We start from the raw sequence: 20536 nt of genomic DNA, 5'->3' as shown, positions 1-20536 counted from the left end.
TCTTGGCAAAACTACGACCATGAGACGAACTCTCCCACGAAGCTTTTTGCAATTGCTTTTACTTATGTTTGGGAAATTTCAATATTCCCTAAAATTAGTCTGCAACCTTTACTGCTGCTAAATGGCTAATAAGAAAACCGATCCCGAAAGTAACAGCCCATAAGTTTGGGCAGGATTTTTAAGCCTTGGCCCATCAGGAGATTAAAGGTGTAATCCTTTTTGTGGGTAAGTTTTAAGTAACCATTACGTGATAAATATATTTCAATACTTAATTATCCTTTTACTAGCAATATAACTTATAACTCAGTACAGTAATACCTATTAATTATTAACGACCAGTGAGAAATTCCCGTACATATCCCTCTTGGACTGTAGAATGAGAGAGGTACTTAACATGTTCATATGCTGAACACTTAAAATACCTTCAAAACCGAAACAAAGTCGTCTTGAACACATTGGAAAATAAACACATTTTAAGTCGAACATGTGCTCATTTTTGAACATGTATAGGAGAGCGTCGCATGAAGGTGTTCAGGGATTGTGTTCAGCTTCCGAACACATTTTTCTGTGTAATTAACATGTTCAGAGGCTGAACACTTAACTAAAAACACGTTCAGAACCGGAACATAAAATGGTTTGAATACATTAGAAAAAAGAACACATTTTTATTTGAACATGTTCTCATTTTTGAACATGTATAGGAGAGTGTTGCCAGAAGGTGTTCAGAGATTAAGTTTAATTTCGTAACACGCTTTTTTCTGTGTAACTCGGGTTCTACGCTTCGTACGTGCTTCATTTCCTTTGGTTTTTCTTAGTTCAGAATTACTTTGCTAGTGTATCATGGAGTTAAAACTGTATTAGCTATTTTATTTTATTTTATTATAAATTTAATTTTAAAAGCGAAAACAAGCTAAGGGCAAACATCCGTCATTCGCCGACGGAAAATTGGGACCGTCCATAAACTACGTCACGCGAAAAAAAGCATTTTTTGATCCCCCCGTCCCCCCAGATCACGCTTTGTCACGCTTTTCTCAGACCCCTCCCCTAAAAACCACTTCACATTTCCTTAACCCCCCCCCTCCGCACTATGATTTGTCTTAATTTACAAATTTAATTTGACTAATTTTTTGAGTGATATGCCGCCCTCTCAGAAATATTTTGCTCGGCTGAAAATTCAAGTTCTCTTCCCTCTGATTGACCTTTAGAATTTTAATGTCTGGATGTGCTTTTTATAAGATTCAAAAAAGTTCCATAAAGCTTAGTTAAAGGGGCACACTTTTTAGGTTTCGACACTGTCACCGAAAACAGACTAATCGAGCTTGAGATTTAGAAAATTTGCCAAAGAAACGAAACCATTTCAATCGGCAGGGGGATTTGATTCATCCTTACAAATAATAGGGGCGAATAAACAGAGACATAAAAGAGTTTACGCTGTTTATTTTAAATGCGCTATACAAAGGTGTAAATAGTAGATAATTGCTTACATTTTCTACTATTTAAGCGATGATGGAATAACAATTTTGGTAAATTATTGTAACGGTGGTCTGTGGAATGTTGTCTTTCTTCTTCTATAACATAAGAGAGCCAATCGGCCTCTTACTGACTTCGTAACAAAATCAATGCTAAATGTGACGTCACGCATCGAAGAACCCCTCCCTCCCCCTTGTCACGGACCGTCACAAATTTAGAAACCCTCTCCCCCCATAAGAGTGTGACGTAGTTTATGGACGGTCCCTAATTCTGAAAGGGTTGGGCTTTTTTCTAATATACTTTAAAAGGATCAAACTGGGGCATCATTGTGTTGAAGTTTAATCGCACTAGCAGTTTATTTATTATTGACGTTGTTCAATGACTCTAGAACAAGCAGCCCAAACGGAGAAACATTAATTTAAATGGTTTTCTGAAAGAGTGAGCTTTAATCGCAAACATTTGAATCGACTCATATTAATCCCATTAGCGTTGTTCCACGAACTTAAAGATTAGTGCGTTTGATGTTACTTAAAATATCTTAAGTTAAAATATTTTATGGATCTACTAATTCGCGTTTGAAATATGTAGCACAATTTTCAAGGAGTTAAAGAAATAAACCAGAATTTCACCATAACTACTGGGAACCTTGAGGTAATGCAACACGCTTTGGAAAGAAATCGAAACCGAAGATAAAATCATGAATCTGAGATTCTCGGTCATGTCTGTAAGACCTTAAAACTCTTCTCAGACCAAGAGGTGAATTGGCGTTATTTCAATATATATATATTTTTTACTCAGCTTGACAATTTCACTGCCCCTTTAATGACGAAAGGAGATGTGTCTGTGCTGCATCCGGTGTTGACCACTTTCCGATTTCATTTCATTCTTGGTAACTTGCGAAACGTAACGTACGTCCAGTTTTTATATCAAAGCTATAGTTTTTTTTGAGATAATTATTAATCAGGATTAAACATTGTTTCAACAATATCCCATAACCTATTAATAATAAGCTAAGCTTTCTAAATTACTTTCCACTATATTCTGTCTTCAAAATGACAAACATAAGCTTCGCGGGAAAGACGATTCGCTGAAAATCGCAATGAATATCGATTTCTCCCAATACGCAGGTTGAAATTAGTGGGCATTGACAAGGCACGTAACGACATGATTAAATATAACATAACAACTTTTACAGATGAGTTCGATATATAGCAGTCCGCAATAATACTTAGGGTATGAATACTTCATCTAGCAGATTTTTGTTCAACACGAGTTAAAATATATAATTTTCTTTGAATATATTACAGACGCTGTTCCGTTAACCTTTTTTCCACAAATTTCACTTTTGAAGCATTATCACTTGTCACCAGCAATGCATACAGTGTCCTTTTTTATGTTAACGTGTGTCAAAGATAAAGGAAATCAGGCTGAAAGTCGTCTGGCGGTAAAAGGCTTCAACGGAAAAATATGGTTGACGATGATTTCCTGTTTGATCTTAATGACGCTAGCAACGTCATTTCTCAAATATATCAAATCAACTAAGATGAATTCTCTACGCCGCCTCATCTATGATAATGTTTGGAAATACGTCTCGGGTCTCCTCGAAAACTGTTAAGTTCATTTGCATTTGTTTAGGTTGCGCGCAAGAATTTCCAGATTGGAAAATGTTTTAGCACTTTCGTTCTTGTCCCAGTGTAAACAAGTTTTTTAATTCCGATTCAGATTCTGATGATGTCGGTGATGGAACTGCGGCGAGAATTATATTGTTGGGCTGGTTACTTGGCGCAATGTTTTTCATAAAATGTTATTCGGGATTATTGAGCGGCGAGCTATTAATATCCAAGGCTCAAAAAATCAACAGTATCTATGATGTCCTAGGACAGCCTCGATTAACACCAATAATGTTGACAACTTCAAAAATTTATTTTATAATAATAAAAGGAGTAATACAATGGCAGAAATAAATGCCAATAACCAATTTGCAACTGTAATAGTGATGCACTCAAAATTTGGGCTAATTTGATTTTTAAAATATCAAGTACCGATAGTAAACCACTTGATAATTAACTAGGGTAGTCATTTTCCGTTAAACGTTTAAGTTTATAATCGGATACTGATGATCCAAGTAAAAAAACTAAGACGCTAAACTTTGTGTATACGTAGATCAAGGTTCCATTCAAAAATAGAAATAACGTTGGTAATGTTTGTGAAAACTATTTTTACAGAAATTTAAAAATCCGGAGTATTCTCGTCTTCAGAAGCGTATCCAATCGGATGGTCGATACTTGAAAAGATTTAGGGGTTTAAATGTTTTCCACCAAGGCTTGTTTTTCAGTGGAGCAGGTGCATTTTTTTACGAGAGGGACAGTTCACCATTCTTTCTGTATTTATTGCGACATAAACTCAAAAAATATAATAATAAGTATTACATCGGGAAAACCAATTACGAAGCAATTGCTGTACACTACATTTTCAACAAGAGGCTGCCAAGAAGCATTCTTAACCAACTGGACTATTTGTAAGATACTATAAACCCCAAATATTGAGTTGTTATCATTTATGAAAGCAGTTAACGCCTCGTATTTGTAGAGGTGTTTGCGATTTGTGGAGACACGACAAGCCATACCTAACGAACGGATATACTCTGTGAAAACTGCAGCCTATATGCTGCCTGAGTCATCGCAGATTGAAGATTTTTCGCCCTTGTCAGTGGTCTTTCTGTTACGGGCCTTCATCGTCTACTTAAGCGGAATTTCGTATGCAATAGTTGTCGCCATTTGCAAAGCCTCGACCACTATATTCTATTTATTACCTTAACATATGTGACACTTTTTCACGTCAATAGAATGTGTTTCAAGAACATAATACGTAAATAATCACACATGAAATATTTGCAATTTTCGATTTTCATCTTGTAAAGCCAGATTCAATAAAGATTAAATGGCACTAATCCTCTAGACGAAGACCCTGGTTATACGAAAATGTGTAATGTAAATCACAGCCTACTGAATTACATGCTCACACCGTGTATATGTATAAATAGTTATGTATTATGGACTCTCATCTGTTACCTTCTACCAGGCATTTCGTTCGGGCGCCAAATCAGCAGAGAAAAAATGTCTTACAAAACCCCCCCACCCCTACTTTTCTTATTTTTTCTCTCTGCGCATGGACGACATTTCTAACCCACCATTCAGGATTCTCCCTGAGCTAAAGTCCTCGTTCCCCACCTGACGTATAGCTACATCTCAATCTATTTAGACACGCCTCACATCCCTGGGTGTATCGCATATCTCCTTTTCCTTGTGATTTCTTGGGGCAACTTGGGGTTTGGAAAATTATATTTTCTGCAAAGTGCTCACAATGTCAATTATGTTAATCGCTTGGTTTGATATAATTATGAGAAATTTTGGTAAGGCGTTAGAAAATAACCTTCGACATTAAAGGCGCAAAGGCTTAAGCGTGTTTGGTGGTTTTAGAACGCCGTGCTTATTTTGTTTCTCACAAACACAATTATTTTTGCCATTAAAGTTAGGGGCGGAGAGTGTTGACTATATTTTTGAATATATAGGCCTAGTAACGCAATTGCATATTTCTCTCAGTGTTTCTCTATATTTGTACTCACCTGAAAATAGAAATATTACGTTGCCAATGTTATGGATAATTGCGAGAAATTTCGCCAACTGTTTTCAAAATGCGTGATAGTTTCTAATTTATATGTAAGTAAGTTATAGCTTTTTCAGTAACTGTGTTCTGTTTTTCGCAATCGACTAGATTTTACTTAAACAATTTGCATTATAAACTTTTTATAAGTACTGGGTTAGTGCCACTGGAAGTTAAGTAATAATTTCAGGTAGCCTAACATTATATCTTAAAAGGACGGGCTTTTTCTAAATATAAAAGGAAAAATATTAAAACAAAATAAATTATCTCTTAGTACAAAATAAATAGCATTTAATTAGTCTTAAAAATAATCAAGGACTGCTGCACCATCCGTCATTGGTTCAGTGACGTCTGCTAAACCGAACCTACCTTTCTCTCAGCCAGTAAGAATTAAACCAATCCAGTAGGGGTAAGTGTTTCGATTTAGCAGAGGCCACTGAACCAATGGCGGATGGCGCAGTAGTCCTTGATTATTTTTAAGACGACTCAAATACTAATTCTTTTGAAATAAGAGATCTTTTTATTAATATTTTTCCTTTTGTACATAGAAGGGTATAATGTTTGTTACCTGAAATTTTCCTTTAATCGCACCATTCGTGTTGTTAAATGGCGTGACACGAAAAACCTAAGGCATATGTCAGAAACTCGTTCCTACAAAATATGTATTAAGGAAATTCATATTTAACGAGACGGTGTACGGTATTGAGTAAGGCTATGAAAACTACAAGGAGCCTTTACAATTGAGATGAATTTCGTAGAGAAACAATGTGTGAAAATCAGACGCTTACCGTAGCCGCCAATGACGTAAGCACCTTAAATTTAGGTTAATTTTTCTAAAGTTCCCTTGTTTAATAATGTGTTTTAAATTAATTTCATGGCAACAGCACATAGCCTTCCGATTTCGGTACGAGAAAGACGGGAATCGCGAATTTAGCGGACGTGACTTCAATATCTTGCAAATTTTGTCCAAAATCCTATTTTTCAAGTATCCAAATTGCTTTTACGTGGAATTTTGAAATTGCACTTTCCTGGCGTTTAGGATATTTTACCCATAAAGCCTTTCGACCTTTTTCATTCAACATATTAAATTTTGTTTTGCACCTGAAATTCCCCTGTTTATATAATATTTATTGCGTTGTTGTTCATATATTGTGTATTCGATGTAGATTTGAAATTGTAACTCCTGAAGATGGCCAGTGGGGAGTGTGTAATCTAAGAGCCAATCATTGCACTGGACTTGTGGGAATGGTTGCACGAAAGGTACAATATATTTTTAGTTAAATAGAGGTAAACAAATAGGAACTGGTTAATTAATCGGTTTACTCCCTAAAAACCTATGTTGGATTATTGCAATAACGAGATAAGTATCTTTATTCGACTCGTGGGTAATAATAATGCCAGATATTTCGATAGTTTATCTTGCCTTATCTTTCGTACATCCTTCCTCTAAATTTCTAATTCCACCACCATGATTAATGTAAAGCTGTTACAGTTCTAGATTATAGTGACTTGCTTATGGCTTGAGATATTTTAACGATTTTGGAAGTTTCATTTTCCTTCGATTTAATTTTTAACTTAGATTTTAACGCTTTAATCATTGGTACTTTCACAGGAATCTAGAATGGCACTTTCAACATTAACTTTATCGCTGGATCGCAAACCATTTGTTGATTTTTCATATCCGTATTTCCAAGATGCAGTGACGTTTGTTACTAAAGCACCCAGCGTTAACAGAGTGACCAATACGTTCTTTCTATTTGAAACTTTGAAAACTGAAGTATTATCCCATTTAGTTAAGGATGAATTCTTATTATAAATAAATTTTTCTTTCTGGCTGGTTTGGATATTAATTTTTTCATTCTTGGCGACGATAATTTTGCTAATCAAATTTGCAACTTGGTCGTCCAAGGAAAATAACGTTTTCTGGATTATTGTGAAAATAACATTACGTCAAGGTTAGAATATCAATCATGAGTAACAAGTTATTCGAAAAAGAATAGTCTTCATTAGAAGTTTCTCTTTTAATTCGAAAGAGCGTAAATGATTCGATCAATTACTTTTTATTGCGTGTTAGGCCTATTTTCAAAGCAATTGGCGCGTCATGGTAGAAAATTCAAATTATCGTCTAGTGCCACTGTGCAAACTCTTATCGGTTTACTTCATCCAAGGAGAATGTATAAGAGAGGAGACTCTGAGTCAGACAAAAGGCACGTAGCACCCCGTTTCTAAAACGGTTCTGTGCCGTTCCCCGGTTACCATGGTTACCGCTACCCCCACCCCCCACGGCAAGAGAGTGTACGATCTGGCGCATGCGTTCATGCCTCCTTGCTCTAACCTCATGAGTTTGTTTATAATTTTAAATAACCCTCGTTTCCAACAACAATCACGTGACGCATGGCTTAACCAACGGCATGCGCGTCACTGTATGCGGTATCTGCTTCCCCCCTTTCCAGAACAAGTCTGTTGTAAATCCTCCTTGCTTCATCACTTGTATCTTCTTTATTATTGTAGATGAACGCGTAATTCCTATTTGAAATATTCCTTATTTTTAACACCCGTTCGATTAACAAAAGAAAATTTTCTCTGACATTCTGTTTAAAATAAGGAATTCAAAGTACCGAAGATCAATGGCAATCAACGAGTTTGATCCTTCTCATTAGCACTATTTTATTTTTCGGAACTTCGGAATCTTTTTACGGGTCTTACTTGACTTCGACTACGAGTTTGTCTCCCGTCACTTTACCAATTGACACCTTCGAACAAATGGCTCAATTAATCAAATCACAAGGTTACGTTGTCAGTTCGGTAGAAGGCAGCGCTCTCCAGTACAGTATTATGGTATGATATAGCAGAGTGCAGGAAAATTTGTATGTTATCAATTCAAATCACCCTTTAAATTTAGACTTCCGACATCGACTATTTTAACTTATTCGCTAATTCGTCTGAAAAAGGCGATTTCAAATTACCAAAAACGCCAAAGGAAGGATTAAATTTAGTTTTACAAAAATCGTACGGTTTTATTATGCCGAAAGACACTCTGGAATCCACCATCTTGGACATGGGATTGTCACCCGAAGCCTTTCACTTTGCCAATGAGAATCTATTCGTCGATCAAATTGCCACCGCTTTTCATAAATCGTTACCGTGCAAAGATGAAATCGATAAATGGTGTGATCTTATTGCACTTTCACTTTCTATGCCTTTACTTGAACTAACCTTGTTTTTATTTTATCGTGTTCAGGATTGATACAAAAATGGGAATCCGACGATTCAGGATTTTTATCGACGAATAAAAACGAAACGGAAATTAAAAGGAGTGACGAAACAAATTACATCAAAATGGACGATCTCAAATTATTATTTTACATTTTAGCAGCGGGATGGATCTGCTCAAGCGCCTTACTTCTCCAAAGGATTGTAAGGTGGCGCCTGCTTAAGATTTCTCTGCATACACTCTGATGAAGTTATGTCCGCTATTGACGGTTCATTTACTGAATATTTTGATTGGAAAATGTAAGACGTGTTGTGCGCAGACGCGAATGACGTTGCTATTTTGTGAACACCAATGGAAAAATGGCTTCGCTTTTATAACAACGCGGCATAAGTGCTCCGAAATTAAAAAAAATAGATTTATGTCATATATGTGGCATTAAATTAACAAATGTTACGGATAAATCCATTTAGGATTACAAAAACCTGACACGTGTGACGTGTACGTATTGAACTCCCTCTACATCCAAATCCATCATGTGACACTCAATTTTTAGTGTCAGAAATGCAAAAAAAAAATTATAGCATCCTGTGTTGCTAAACGTCAAAAGCTCAATATATTGATTGTAAATAACTGAAATGAAAAATGTTTTTTTTTTCTTAGCAATTTTCAATATCGTTCGGGGCAATTATAGTTTCGAAAAACTCGCCAGGAATGGCAATGTTTTGAATAATTACGAGAAATTTCGCAAGCGTGACAATTTTCTCATTTATACGCTAGAAGCCAAGCTCTCGCTCAATGGACTATTCCATTAATTACTTGCAAAGAAGCCAACAAACGGACTGGAGGCTGCCCTCTTAATTTAAATCCCTGGCACCAAGAATCAACGCCATCAGACGTCGCTAGTCGACTCGCGCTGAGGCCTCTAGCGATGCTTCTTGGCACCAGGGAAATAACGCCCAGTGGCGTTTGCTTCTCTTCTGGAATTAATGGAATAGTCAATAAGATGAGACGCATACACCTCCTAAAACGTGTTCTTTGTTTCTCAACGGACTCGATGTTTTTCATGAAAACTCGATTTTTATTTTGCACACGACATCTAGATGGCGTTTGCAAAATATTACTCTATACGGAAAATTTGACGAGGGAGAAGCCACTCTGTAATAAAGTCTTTCTGAGGGTGTAAGATGGGAAGCGTATAACGCCATTTAACGCGGAAATACACTCGGGATTACTTTTTACAGTTTTTATTTCAATATTAGAACGGATTAAAGGCATATCGCCCGAATTTACGGCATTAAAACTTCCAAAGAGGTAATACCGGGGAATACGCCAGTGGCTGATCCCTCGGACGAGGTTGTTCGCTTTTCGACTCTTTCGAGCGATGTTCGGGGCTCGCGAAGTTCGCCTAGGCGCCTCGCTATCACGGCGATTCGATATTATGCACGTAGGTAACCTCGTATTTTAAGCTTAAGATGATACTGAGTGGAGATTGCAGCTGTGAAGAACCGCGCGCTATTAGGGGCGCCTCAGAGACAGACGGGAGTCTATAGTACTGTACGCGGGAAGCTAATATTTTCAGTCGGCAGCTCTAAGCCTTTGCTTAACTGAATTTTCTACTTTGATTTAAATATTAATTTTTTAAGCTAAGTATAATTTTTGTGATCTAAGTGAGACCATTTTTGTTCGTAATATATACTTTTACTAATAGCTCAAGTGTTGTTCATTTACTACTTGAAGTTCCGATATAATTTTATAAACAGATTAGCATCATTAGCCGAGCCGATATTGTAAATTAACGGATGTCTATCTCCTTCTTAGATACACCTCTCATTAAAATTTTAGGACATTTAAGTATAATTTTTGTGGTCTAAGTGAGACCATTTTTGTACGTAATATATTATTTTACTAATAGCTCCTTAGAAGATTGCGTTTAGTGAGGAATTTTAGCTTGACCATTGCAAGCAAAAACTCGAGGCCATTGCCCAACGTTCAGTGAGCCGCTTCGTCACATTATCTTATTACAATATCACATATAATGATAAGTTTAACCACGGATATCCTGTTGAGATTGTTTTAAAGTTCCTAACTCTCGATTTTGAAGTTATATACTGTCTAGTGACACTTGAAGTTCCGATTCAATGTTATAAACAGACTAGGATCCGGATCGTTAGCCGATATCGTAAATTAACCGATGTCAATATCAAAGCTTAACTGAAACACGGATACCAATTTTTTTAACTCATTAATCTAAAATAAAAATATAATCTTTCATACTTAAAAAATATATGGTAGTATTTATAAAATATTAATTAAAAGACGTAGTAATTGTCTCGATTATTAAAATCAATTTTCGGTAAGTGTACTCATACAAATGGCCATTTGATTAAAGTTCCTTTATAGAAACTAGTTCAAAAGAAACGAAAATTATATTTATATTTCCCCTTTAATATCACAAAACGTTAACATTTCTATTTTGGAATAGAAAAACTTCGGGAATTATGCAAAGAAGCTGCCAATTTTGGTGTCAGAAAATAATAAAATTCATCATCTTTTGAAACTTAACCTGAGAAATTTAAATTAAAGAATAGCTTGATATCTTTTCCAATGGATAATTGTTTGATATTGATATTTTCGTTTCATTGATTTTAAATAAATTGGTATTGACATCGGTTAATTTACGATATTGGCCAATTGATCATCACTAATAGTTTAAATAATTTCAATTAAACGGTTCAAAACCTTCAGGAAATGCTTAGTTTTATAATGAATAAAATTCTAATTTTAAAGTAATAAATTAATTTATCGTAGGTAATTAATTTACTGCCTTAGTGTTATTTATGCTGAAATTAAATTATGCAATGAAAGAGGAAGTGACGTACATTTGCGTGTTTCGCGGGAGATTCAAATGTCGAATTGGTTTAAAGAAATAAGAGAATAATTTGAGATGGTGAAATGTTTGGCGGGAGATTCAAATGTCGATTTGGATTAAAGAAATAAGAGAATAATTTGAGATGGTGAAATGTTTGGCGGGAGATTCAAATGTCGATTTGGATTTGGGTTAGAGAATAAGGTTTTAAGCTCTCTTTCCTTACGGAACCAACCCTAATGTTTACATTTGGATTTGGGTATTTAATCATTGAAATTTTAAGAGAATAGTGTCCCTGGATACATTTCAAGTGTTCTGCTTATTTCCGCTCTCGCGAATTTCCAGGAGGCTCAAAGTATTTGACTTATTTCCGCCCCTTTTCAACCTTGTCTTGCTGTGATTTATTTCGTCGGTTTTATTTTAAGCAGGGACAGAAGTAAGATAACTTTGAGACACTTATAGGGGTCACTGCCTCACTGGACCAATGTCCTATAAATTGATTGGGTGTGCAAAATGTTCTCGTTGCTGGACCAGCTTGTATAATATTTAAGCAGGGACTTTCCAACGAATACCAGAACTAAAATAAGTTAAATAACGTCTCCACTTTGGTGTGCCATAACTTTAGTTTTATGTGATGTGGCTAATTGTCATCGTCATTACCAGGATCTTAAATCCTTCTTGAAAAGCGGAAGGAAAAGTTTTGAAGGCATATTTCTGCTAAAATAACGTAAATGATAAAAAAATCTAAAAAGGATTCAGCTTGCGCAACGTCGTTATTGATGCTAATTTCTTATGGTCAGGGACACTGTTCAAATTTGAATATTTTTCTCGCACTTCAGTTAAACCCATTTTCTTGTCCTTAAGCGGATGAAAGTCCAAGTTAAACTCCCCCAATATTTCATTACACGAAATAGACTTGCGAAATGGCGTGACGCGAAAAAACATCAATGCAGATTTTTTCGAATCCAAGGAAGGGTAAATAGTGCGCATTACTGATAAATCCTGCGCTATTTCTTATTGCGCTTCATAGTAAAAATATACCACTAGCCTGTACAATTGTTAAGGCGAAAATGTGTGAAAATCAGACGCTGACAGTTGCCGCCATTGAAGTAAGAACCTTTAAGATTTTATTTTCTGATACGTTTAATTGTTCCTCAAGTATTTTAATTACATTTTATGGCCATAGCATAGATGCTTTCGACTTTCAAGAGAGCATGACGAGAATCTCGAATATCACGGAAGAAACTTTAATATTTTGGATTTTTTGTCGAAATCTCTCTCTTTCAAGTATGTAAAATATATCATAATTGCTTTATTTATTTTCCATAATTCCTTCAGGCCCATTTTCATCATAAGTTCATAACCAAGAACGACGGGAATCTAATTTAGTGGACGCAATTTCATTATCTTTCAATTTTTTGTTATATTATAACATGCAATTTACACATGAAAACACGAGGCAAAGAAATATCATTAATCTTATAATCATAATTAAGCACATTGCGACGCCTCGTAAAAATTATGAAAGAACACTTTTTAATCTTTTAAATTAAGCAAATTAAGCAAACCCCATTCAAAGATTGCGTCAATGTCACTCTGAAGAGTAACGGAATCGTGCAGGGTCCTAATAGCACGGGATAAAAAGAAACCATCAGCATATTGCCAGAGAGTGCTTTGTGCAGATATGCTCATCGGAAGATCTTGAGTGTATAAGTTGAAAAGTAGTGGTCCCAAAATAGAGCCCTGAGGTACCCCAGAAGTAACAGGAAGAAAACTCGAGGATTGACCTTGATAGACAACCCTCTGCTTTCTATCCCTCAAAAAATCCGAGACCCAGAGCAAGGAATTACCACCGATACCTAGAGCCTGCAACTAAGAGACGAAGAACTGAACTTTTAGCGTACTATAGCAGCAGCAACGGAACCGGGAGTAAAAACGAGATCTGGGTCCCTAGTCGGATTAGGCAATGAAGCAACATCAAGAGGGATTGAGTCAGACATATTGAAGCAAGATTGAAAAAAGAGTTAAACATTGACGCAATCAAAAAAGTGTCAGTGACAGGGGTATTATCAATATTCTTAAAGTTCGGTATAGGTATTCTAGTTATACGAGCGACAAACTTCCAAAACTTATCCGGTTTGTCCTTAATCTTAGAGGACAAGTCGTTCACGTAATCATTAAATTTAGACGAGTTTTAGCTTTTATCAAATTACAGGACCGTCTGTATTTAGCTCTGTTAGCCTCAGTTGGCTTAGATTTAAAAAGTTTGTATAAAGTTCTTTTCACATTAGCAAGGTCAACAATATCACCGGAAATCCATGGCTGCCGAAATCTCTTTGAATATACCGTCCTTGAAGGAACACTGTTCTTAAAACAAGACCAAAACAGTTGTAACCAATAGTCCCATGTTTCATTAATGTCCCCACTAAACGCTAAATGCCACGGGCCCATTCAAGCCCATCACATCAGTGCGACTCAACTGTAGAACTTCCGTAGAAGAGCTTCTTGGCGTTGCACGTTCACAAGCGATTAGACCAGTCACCGCATCATGATCACAACCAGGAAGATTATCGATTGTTTTAACTTCCTTAATGAAGCGACGTTCGTTAATATAAACCAAGTCAAGAGTATTGCCAAGTCTAGTGCTATCAGAGACTAATTGGGTTAGACCGAGAGTGGATACGCATTCATAAAAGTCCAACGAGGGAAGACTATCAGGGACAGGTCTATTAACACCAAGGCATGCAATGTTGAAGTCACCGAACAAGACAAAGATATCATGACTGTTAATAATATCTGTTATCTCACTGAGTACAGAACATAAACTCAATATGTAGTCTTGGGTAACCGGAGGGGGGACATAAACGCACCCAAAGAGAATTGATCTTGAGTCGCATTTAGAGGACGAAAAAACGACTTCGAGACGTTTGACAGTGGCAGTCTTATATAGTTCATTATCAATGACAGTCTCGACAGGCGAGTGATTTTGGCTAATAGCCAAAAGAACTCCACCACCTCTAGTTTCACGATCATTACGAAACACCACATGATCTTCAGTAAAGAACTCAGTACTAGAAATATCTGCACTAAGCTATGTCTCAGTAAGTCCAATAACATCGGGTAAGTTCCGTTCCACAAAAACCGATAAGTCAAGAAATTTATTTTTTAAACTTCTTACATTCGCCACATGAAAAGATCTTGAACTCTTTGTACTTCTGTCAGCGTTAATATTGAGAGACCTCTTATCTTTATCGAAAAAGAGTCATTCAAATTAGGTAAACCACAATTTAAACACACGAAGCCAGAGTCCTCAAGATGAAGAGATTTTTTTAAAACATTCGAATAAACACACTTGACGTGAAAGTGGAGATCACACACACTGCAGCGAAAACGTTTCTGAGGCTTACGAAAAGACTTGAGGCAGACTTTCCAACGACTCTTAAGATTAGGTCCCGGATTCACCTCAATATCACCCGATAAAATCAAAATAATGGAGACAAAAGTTAACTTACTGCACTGGCTGCATAGAGGCTTAATAGTCAAAGGTTTACTCTTAACAAAGTGATTGCCATTGAAAGTAACGACATCAACGATGTAGCTGAAATGCGAAACGCAGGAATAGCACGTTCACATGCAAGAGAATTAACTGAGCCTTTGAGGAAAAAACGGTAAAATAAACATTAACGCAATACACACTCCGAGGAGACCCGTACCGCGTTTCGTCATATTGATAAGATAACGATAGTCAGAGCTAATGTAAGAAATGTAACGGTTTCATTAAGAATAATATGGATTCCAGATGTATAAATTGCAAAACTTTTGCAAAATGTCAACTTGCAAAGGAAAAAAGATTGAAGTTAAAAGTTTTAAAAAGTACCAGGCATTTTCAGAGTATGTCTAGGAATGATTAAGTAGCCGCTTTGAAAGTAAAAAACCGTTAGAATAGAATGCAAAACCAGCAAATACAACAGTTGAAGAGAGTTATAAAAAATCTGAAGCAGTCCCTTTCAGACGAACCAAATATTTTGTTCAGTGAGTCAATTGACGATGATTAATTTTGCTCAAAAGAGAACTTAAGAACAACAAATGAAGAAAAAACAGCGAAAGCCCAAAATGTGACATCCTACCGTTATCAAATGGTGTCTATATTTGAGAGCGAAATCACCATCAGCCTATGAAACTCTCCGAGAAGTTGTTCCTCTGCCAGCTCCAAGGACACTTTGGAAATATGGGTCTTTATTTTCTAGCCAAAGAAGTTCTTATTGCAACCCATTCGGCTTAATTTGTGGAGTTTTATTTGAAGAAACTTTCAAATAATTTTAAATGAGCCCTAGAAGTTCAACTTCGTCTTTGATTACTGTAAATCTTCATGCTTTCGCCTGTTGACACCAGAGAGCCAAAAAAAATCCCATGGTAAGCTACGCGCTATCAGAGAGAATTTATAATGGGGAGTGAAAGCTCTTGTCCTTGACAGTGCTAAATACAATGTAGCTCGAACAAGTACGCTGCGACGCTAAAACTAACCTGGGAAATTTCCGGTCACATGACACTCCTTTAATTTTAAAGTTTGCCCTCAATCACTATTGGTTGTACAATTACCCAATAAGGGTTCACGATTTCGAGTGCAACTGGCGCCATCAAAGAGGAGAGAAAGAGGGAGAGAGAATCAGTATAGGCAGGCGGGATCCATGCGTGGTGAAAACGGGGGTAAATCTACGGTACACCGCGGCACCTGAGCGCAGTTTTCGCGCGGACAGTTGGCATAGGGGATGACAGAGATAAGGCGAGGAGGTCAATCCCCCCATGCGCAAAGGATGTGCATCCTAAAACAAAACGTACCGAAAATTGTTTTTACTGCCCCCCTCTTTTCCCATTTTTCGGCGGATTTTATAAAGCGCGTTTATATCTCTCTCTCTCTCCTCTTTTTCGCCATTTGGAGTTTTTTAAGTCAGACGTTTCCCTTTCCCTAAAAACGTACTGTCCATCTCCTCTAGAGACCATTCCGCAACATTCTAGAACCACCCTAGAGGGAGGGGCCACAAAATATTATACCGGAAATAGACTTGGCCAGTTTTGTTGATCACGTGATTTTTGAGCAACATAATTTTCCTCAGTTTCCACTCCCTATTATAAATTCTCTCTGATGCTATACGAGCTGCACTATTGCACTTTGAACTTACTGTGTGATAACTATGTCACTTTGTTATAGCCGATTTTGGGCGGTTTTCGACATATATTGGCTATATTCATAAAATAAGCAACAATTTACATTGTGAAAAGGACTTTATTTATGCACATTTTTTAGCACAACATATTTTTAAAGTGATGGTTTGACATGAGGAATATATAAGCTTTCTTGGTGGTAATAATAGAAAAATATTTTCAATCCTGTTGGCTAGATTTGTTTGAATTAAGCTATGTCGAAGTTAAACGGAAATATAGGTTTTGCCACGAGAGGAGACACGCGCTTTATAACAGCGTATTTCTGAAAACGACGGATCTTCTTATTTCGCTTGAGTTTCCTTTACAAGACTGGTGAGTGCTTTTTAATTGCTTCTGTTTATAGGACTTAAATTTGAATTTTTAATTTCATAGATAGTGGATACCAAAAAAGACCTTGCAAAGGTGAGTCTCTTATTACTTACCATGGTATTTATTACCATGTTTAATCGAGGGGCCACTCACACAGTGTACTCAGTGTAAAGCCGTATAGAGTAATTTCGGTAGAGAGGGGAGTGAACTGTGTATCCCCAACGTTGGGGACAACTTTGCAATAGAGAATAATATCGCCCCCGGAATATGGGATATCACTATAAAGTGTACTCGGTGTAAAAGCCGTAGATAGTGTTTTCGATAGAGAGGGGAGTGAACTGTGTACCCCCAACACACAGTTGGGGACAACTTGAACTTAGCAATAGAGAATACTATTCGCCACCGGAAGGTGGGATATCACTAAAGTATGAGATAGAGGGTTATCACGTTGCCATATACATTGTTTTCAGATTAGGAGGATTGATACCATTTACACCAGGAGGCGAGGCTACTTGGTACTGCAGTTTTTCCACCAAATAGCCTGGCCTCCTGGTGTAAATGGTAACAATCCTCCCAGTCTGAAAATTATGTATTTAGGAAAGCAATTACTCTGTTTTTAAATGTGGTAATGGGAATACGCGGTATAAATAAATCCCCAACCTAGACAGTAATAAAACGATCACCCATAATCTGTAATCAGTGGGTAGGTTTTCTGAGGATTATTAGCCTGTTGGAATAATATATTTTTGAGGGCGCATAAATTAAATTACCATAGTTTTAATACACATTAGTCTGTTTTGAAGCGAGGCGTCAGCCGTTTCCGCGGAAATATCGTCGCCAGATGTCTCTATGACCGTAGCGCGCGATTTTTCAAACGCATCAAAATGATTCAAAAGACTCTGAATAAAGAATTCTGAAAAACTATCGCGAAAGTGATTGTGTTAAATATATAGAATGGAATTTTTGTTAATTATAATTTTTTAGCGTCAATTTTACTCACAGAGTTATCCTTACTCCGTTTATTGCTCTGGGGTGCTCTCCATTTATTTCAAGTTTAAATCTCTTAGCTCAACTAGAGAGACTAAAACGTTTTCCGGGGCAATCGGTTCTATTTTCACAAACTAAATAAGATTTTAGATAATGGGAACAAAAGTTAATATTTAATTTTTCTAATTTTTTTCATTTAAATTCTAGTTTTTTTACCACCGTTTGTGATGGATCTGGAAGATTTTTTCCAGTGTTCTGTGTGCCCATTTTTTACCCAACAAAAATTTCTTTATGAAAAACATATGTTTGGTAAACATAGAAATCGAATTGATTGTAAATATCATTGCACAAATTGCAAGGCCACCTTCAAGAATTATAGTTCATTAAGAAGCCATAAACGAAGGAAGAACCGTAATGACCGAGAAGAAAATTTAGATGATAACACTATGGTGGAAAATAGTTTTCCAGATTTAGAAGATTATAGTGACACTGAGATAGACATCTTTGCTTCAAAGCAAACTTTTATAGAAGCAGCCTATATACTAAAGTTGAAGGAAAGCTTCAAATTAAGTGATAATCAGATATCTTCCGTGCTTGAAGCCACTAAGGCCCTTCTGGATCATTATAAAGAGGTTGATAAAGAACATGCACCCATCCAATATCTTGAGACCACACACAAACAAAACGCATTCTTTAAATCCAAAATGAATTATATTCCCCCGGAGTCAGTAGTTTTGGGGATGAGGGATCACACAAAGAGTTCAAATTCTAAACCAACAGTTTATTATGTTCCATTCGATAAAGCATTGGAAGCTCTTCTTACAATGCCAGAAACAGGGAAATATTTATGTAAGCCATTTATGGGTGCGAGACATGTTGATGAATATTAAATGGCAGATGTTTGGGATGGAGCACATTTTAAGGACTTGAAATCAGTTGCCCATAGTTATCTTTTATTTTCTTTGTATACTGATGATTTAGAAATAGCTAATCCTATTGGATCTCATGCTAAAAAACATAAGGTTACAATACTGTACTGGCAACTTCTCAATATTCCCCCAGAATTTCGGTCAAAGCTAACCAATATTAATTTATTAGCTGTAGCTAAACAAAAAGATGTTAAGGAATTTGGGTTAAAGAAACTTATAAATAATTTTAAAGAGAGTTTAAAACAGTTAGAAAATGGGAAAGCGTTTTATGTTAATGGTGAAAATAGAATGTTCAAGGGCAAACTCGCGTACGTAACGGGTGATACCCTCGCAGCTCAAGAACTTGGTGGCTTTAAAGAAGGTGTAGGGGGGCATTTAGATTCTGTAGAACATGCGAGATAACCAAACCAGATATAGCAAAGTCATTCCTCCACTCTGATTTTCAAGAAAGAGACGAATTAGAACACAAAGATAGGTGCCTCTCCTTAAAAAACTGTTCAAAGCAAGCAAAACTTTATTGGTCGAAGCAATATGGTGTCAATAAAGAAAGCCCATTGTATGGAATTCCAGGATTTTTAGTTACAAAACAATGACTTCATGATCCTATGCACGTGCTTTTAGAAGGGGTTGTTAAATACGAAATCAGGCTTATGTTGAAAGAATTTATGTATCAGAAAAAATACTTTAGTCTTGAAGAATTAAACTACAAAATTCAGGGCTTCGCTTATGGGAAAGACGAAATTTCCGTTAAGCCGGCGATAATTGAAAAGGGTCATTTAGAGAAAGAGCTCAAACAAACTGCGTCAGCCATGAAAACTCTGTTGTTCAATATGCCGTTATACATCGGTGATAAAATTCCAGAAAGTGACTTGCATTGGAAAAATTTTATTTTACTGCTAAAAATAACATTACTGTCTTTGTCATCAGTCGTGAATCGCGATACTATATTCAATTTAAAGTTCTTGGAGAAAAAAAGCGCATGGAGAAAATTTCAAAGCTTTGTACCCTGACAACACGATAACACCAAAAATATATTACTTGAATCATTTTCCAGAACAAATGGAAAGATTTGGACCACTTAGGCATCATTGGTGTATGAGGTCCGAGGCAAAACATTCACAGTTTAAAAATACAAATTGGCGATGTTTCAAGTCTGTGCCAAAAACAATGGCACTGCGGCATCAAAGATGGTTGTGTCTACAACAGAACGATGGTGCTGGTGGCAAAGCCCAAAATTTCATATATGAAGGTGATTCGATCAAAGAAGGTTACGAAGAATTTATTTAGGAAGAATTAAGAGGACAGCTTTTGGAACTAGAAATTCTGGTTTTGCCTCAAATGAAAGTTCTTGTAAGCCCGGAAGTCAGAGTGCTAGGACAAAACTACAGGAAAAACACAATACTGCTTAAAAGTTTTTCTCAAGAGGATGGTCCCATATTCCTGATAATCGATAAAATTCTGTGCATACATGGAAAGACCTAGGCGGTTTGCATCTATCTAGACATTATGTTCTACGATGAGCACTAGGCACGATATATACTAGAACAAGATGTCCCAGTCATATTACTTTTTACCACCTTCTAGTGACAAGAATTAGTATTACTATATACATTATAAGATGACCCCAGCTAATTTAGAATTTCGGGGTTTTTTCATTGTTTATAAAATAGCATTCCTATTATGAATGAAATCAGTCTAGTAATAAACTACAGTAACTTACTCATTAGGTTCATTTTAAACTTAACCTACAGAACTTTATCTTAATTAATTTACAGAATAATATTTATTAAACTAGGGTTGGTACTGGTAAATGTGAACGGTTCTATTTTTTCTTTAAAATTGTGTAGCTAATTTTTGGGCGGCTTAAATTCCTTT

General features: G+C 36.3%; 1 protein-coding gene across 1 annotated transcript; it reads left to right on the top strand.

Annotated features, from left to right (window-relative positions):
* The first annotated feature begins 18034 nt into the window (after positions 1–18034).
* Positions 18035–19671, top strand: LOC149663598 (uncharacterized). The gene is made up of 4 exons (XM_089841963.1): positions 18035–18581; positions 18630–18969; positions 19041–19217; positions 19308–19671. The coding sequence occupies exons 1-4, from the start codon at positions 18035–18037 to the stop codon at positions 19669–19671; spliced, it is 1428 nt and encodes a 475-aa protein (XP_089698089.1).
* The last annotated feature ends 865 nt before the right edge of the window (positions 19672–20536 follow it).

This window comes from Phalangium opilio, unplaced genomic scaffold, assembly GCF_054372755.1.
Source record: "Phalangium opilio isolate 3A_F unplaced genomic scaffold, DU_Popi_V2 ptg000061l_1, whole genome shotgun sequence".
Taxonomy (NCBI): domain Eukaryota; kingdom Metazoa; phylum Arthropoda; class Arachnida; order Opiliones; family Phalangiidae; genus Phalangium; species Phalangium opilio.
Note: the sequence above shows the minus strand (reverse complement) of the source record. Positions and strands in the feature narration are given on the sequence as shown.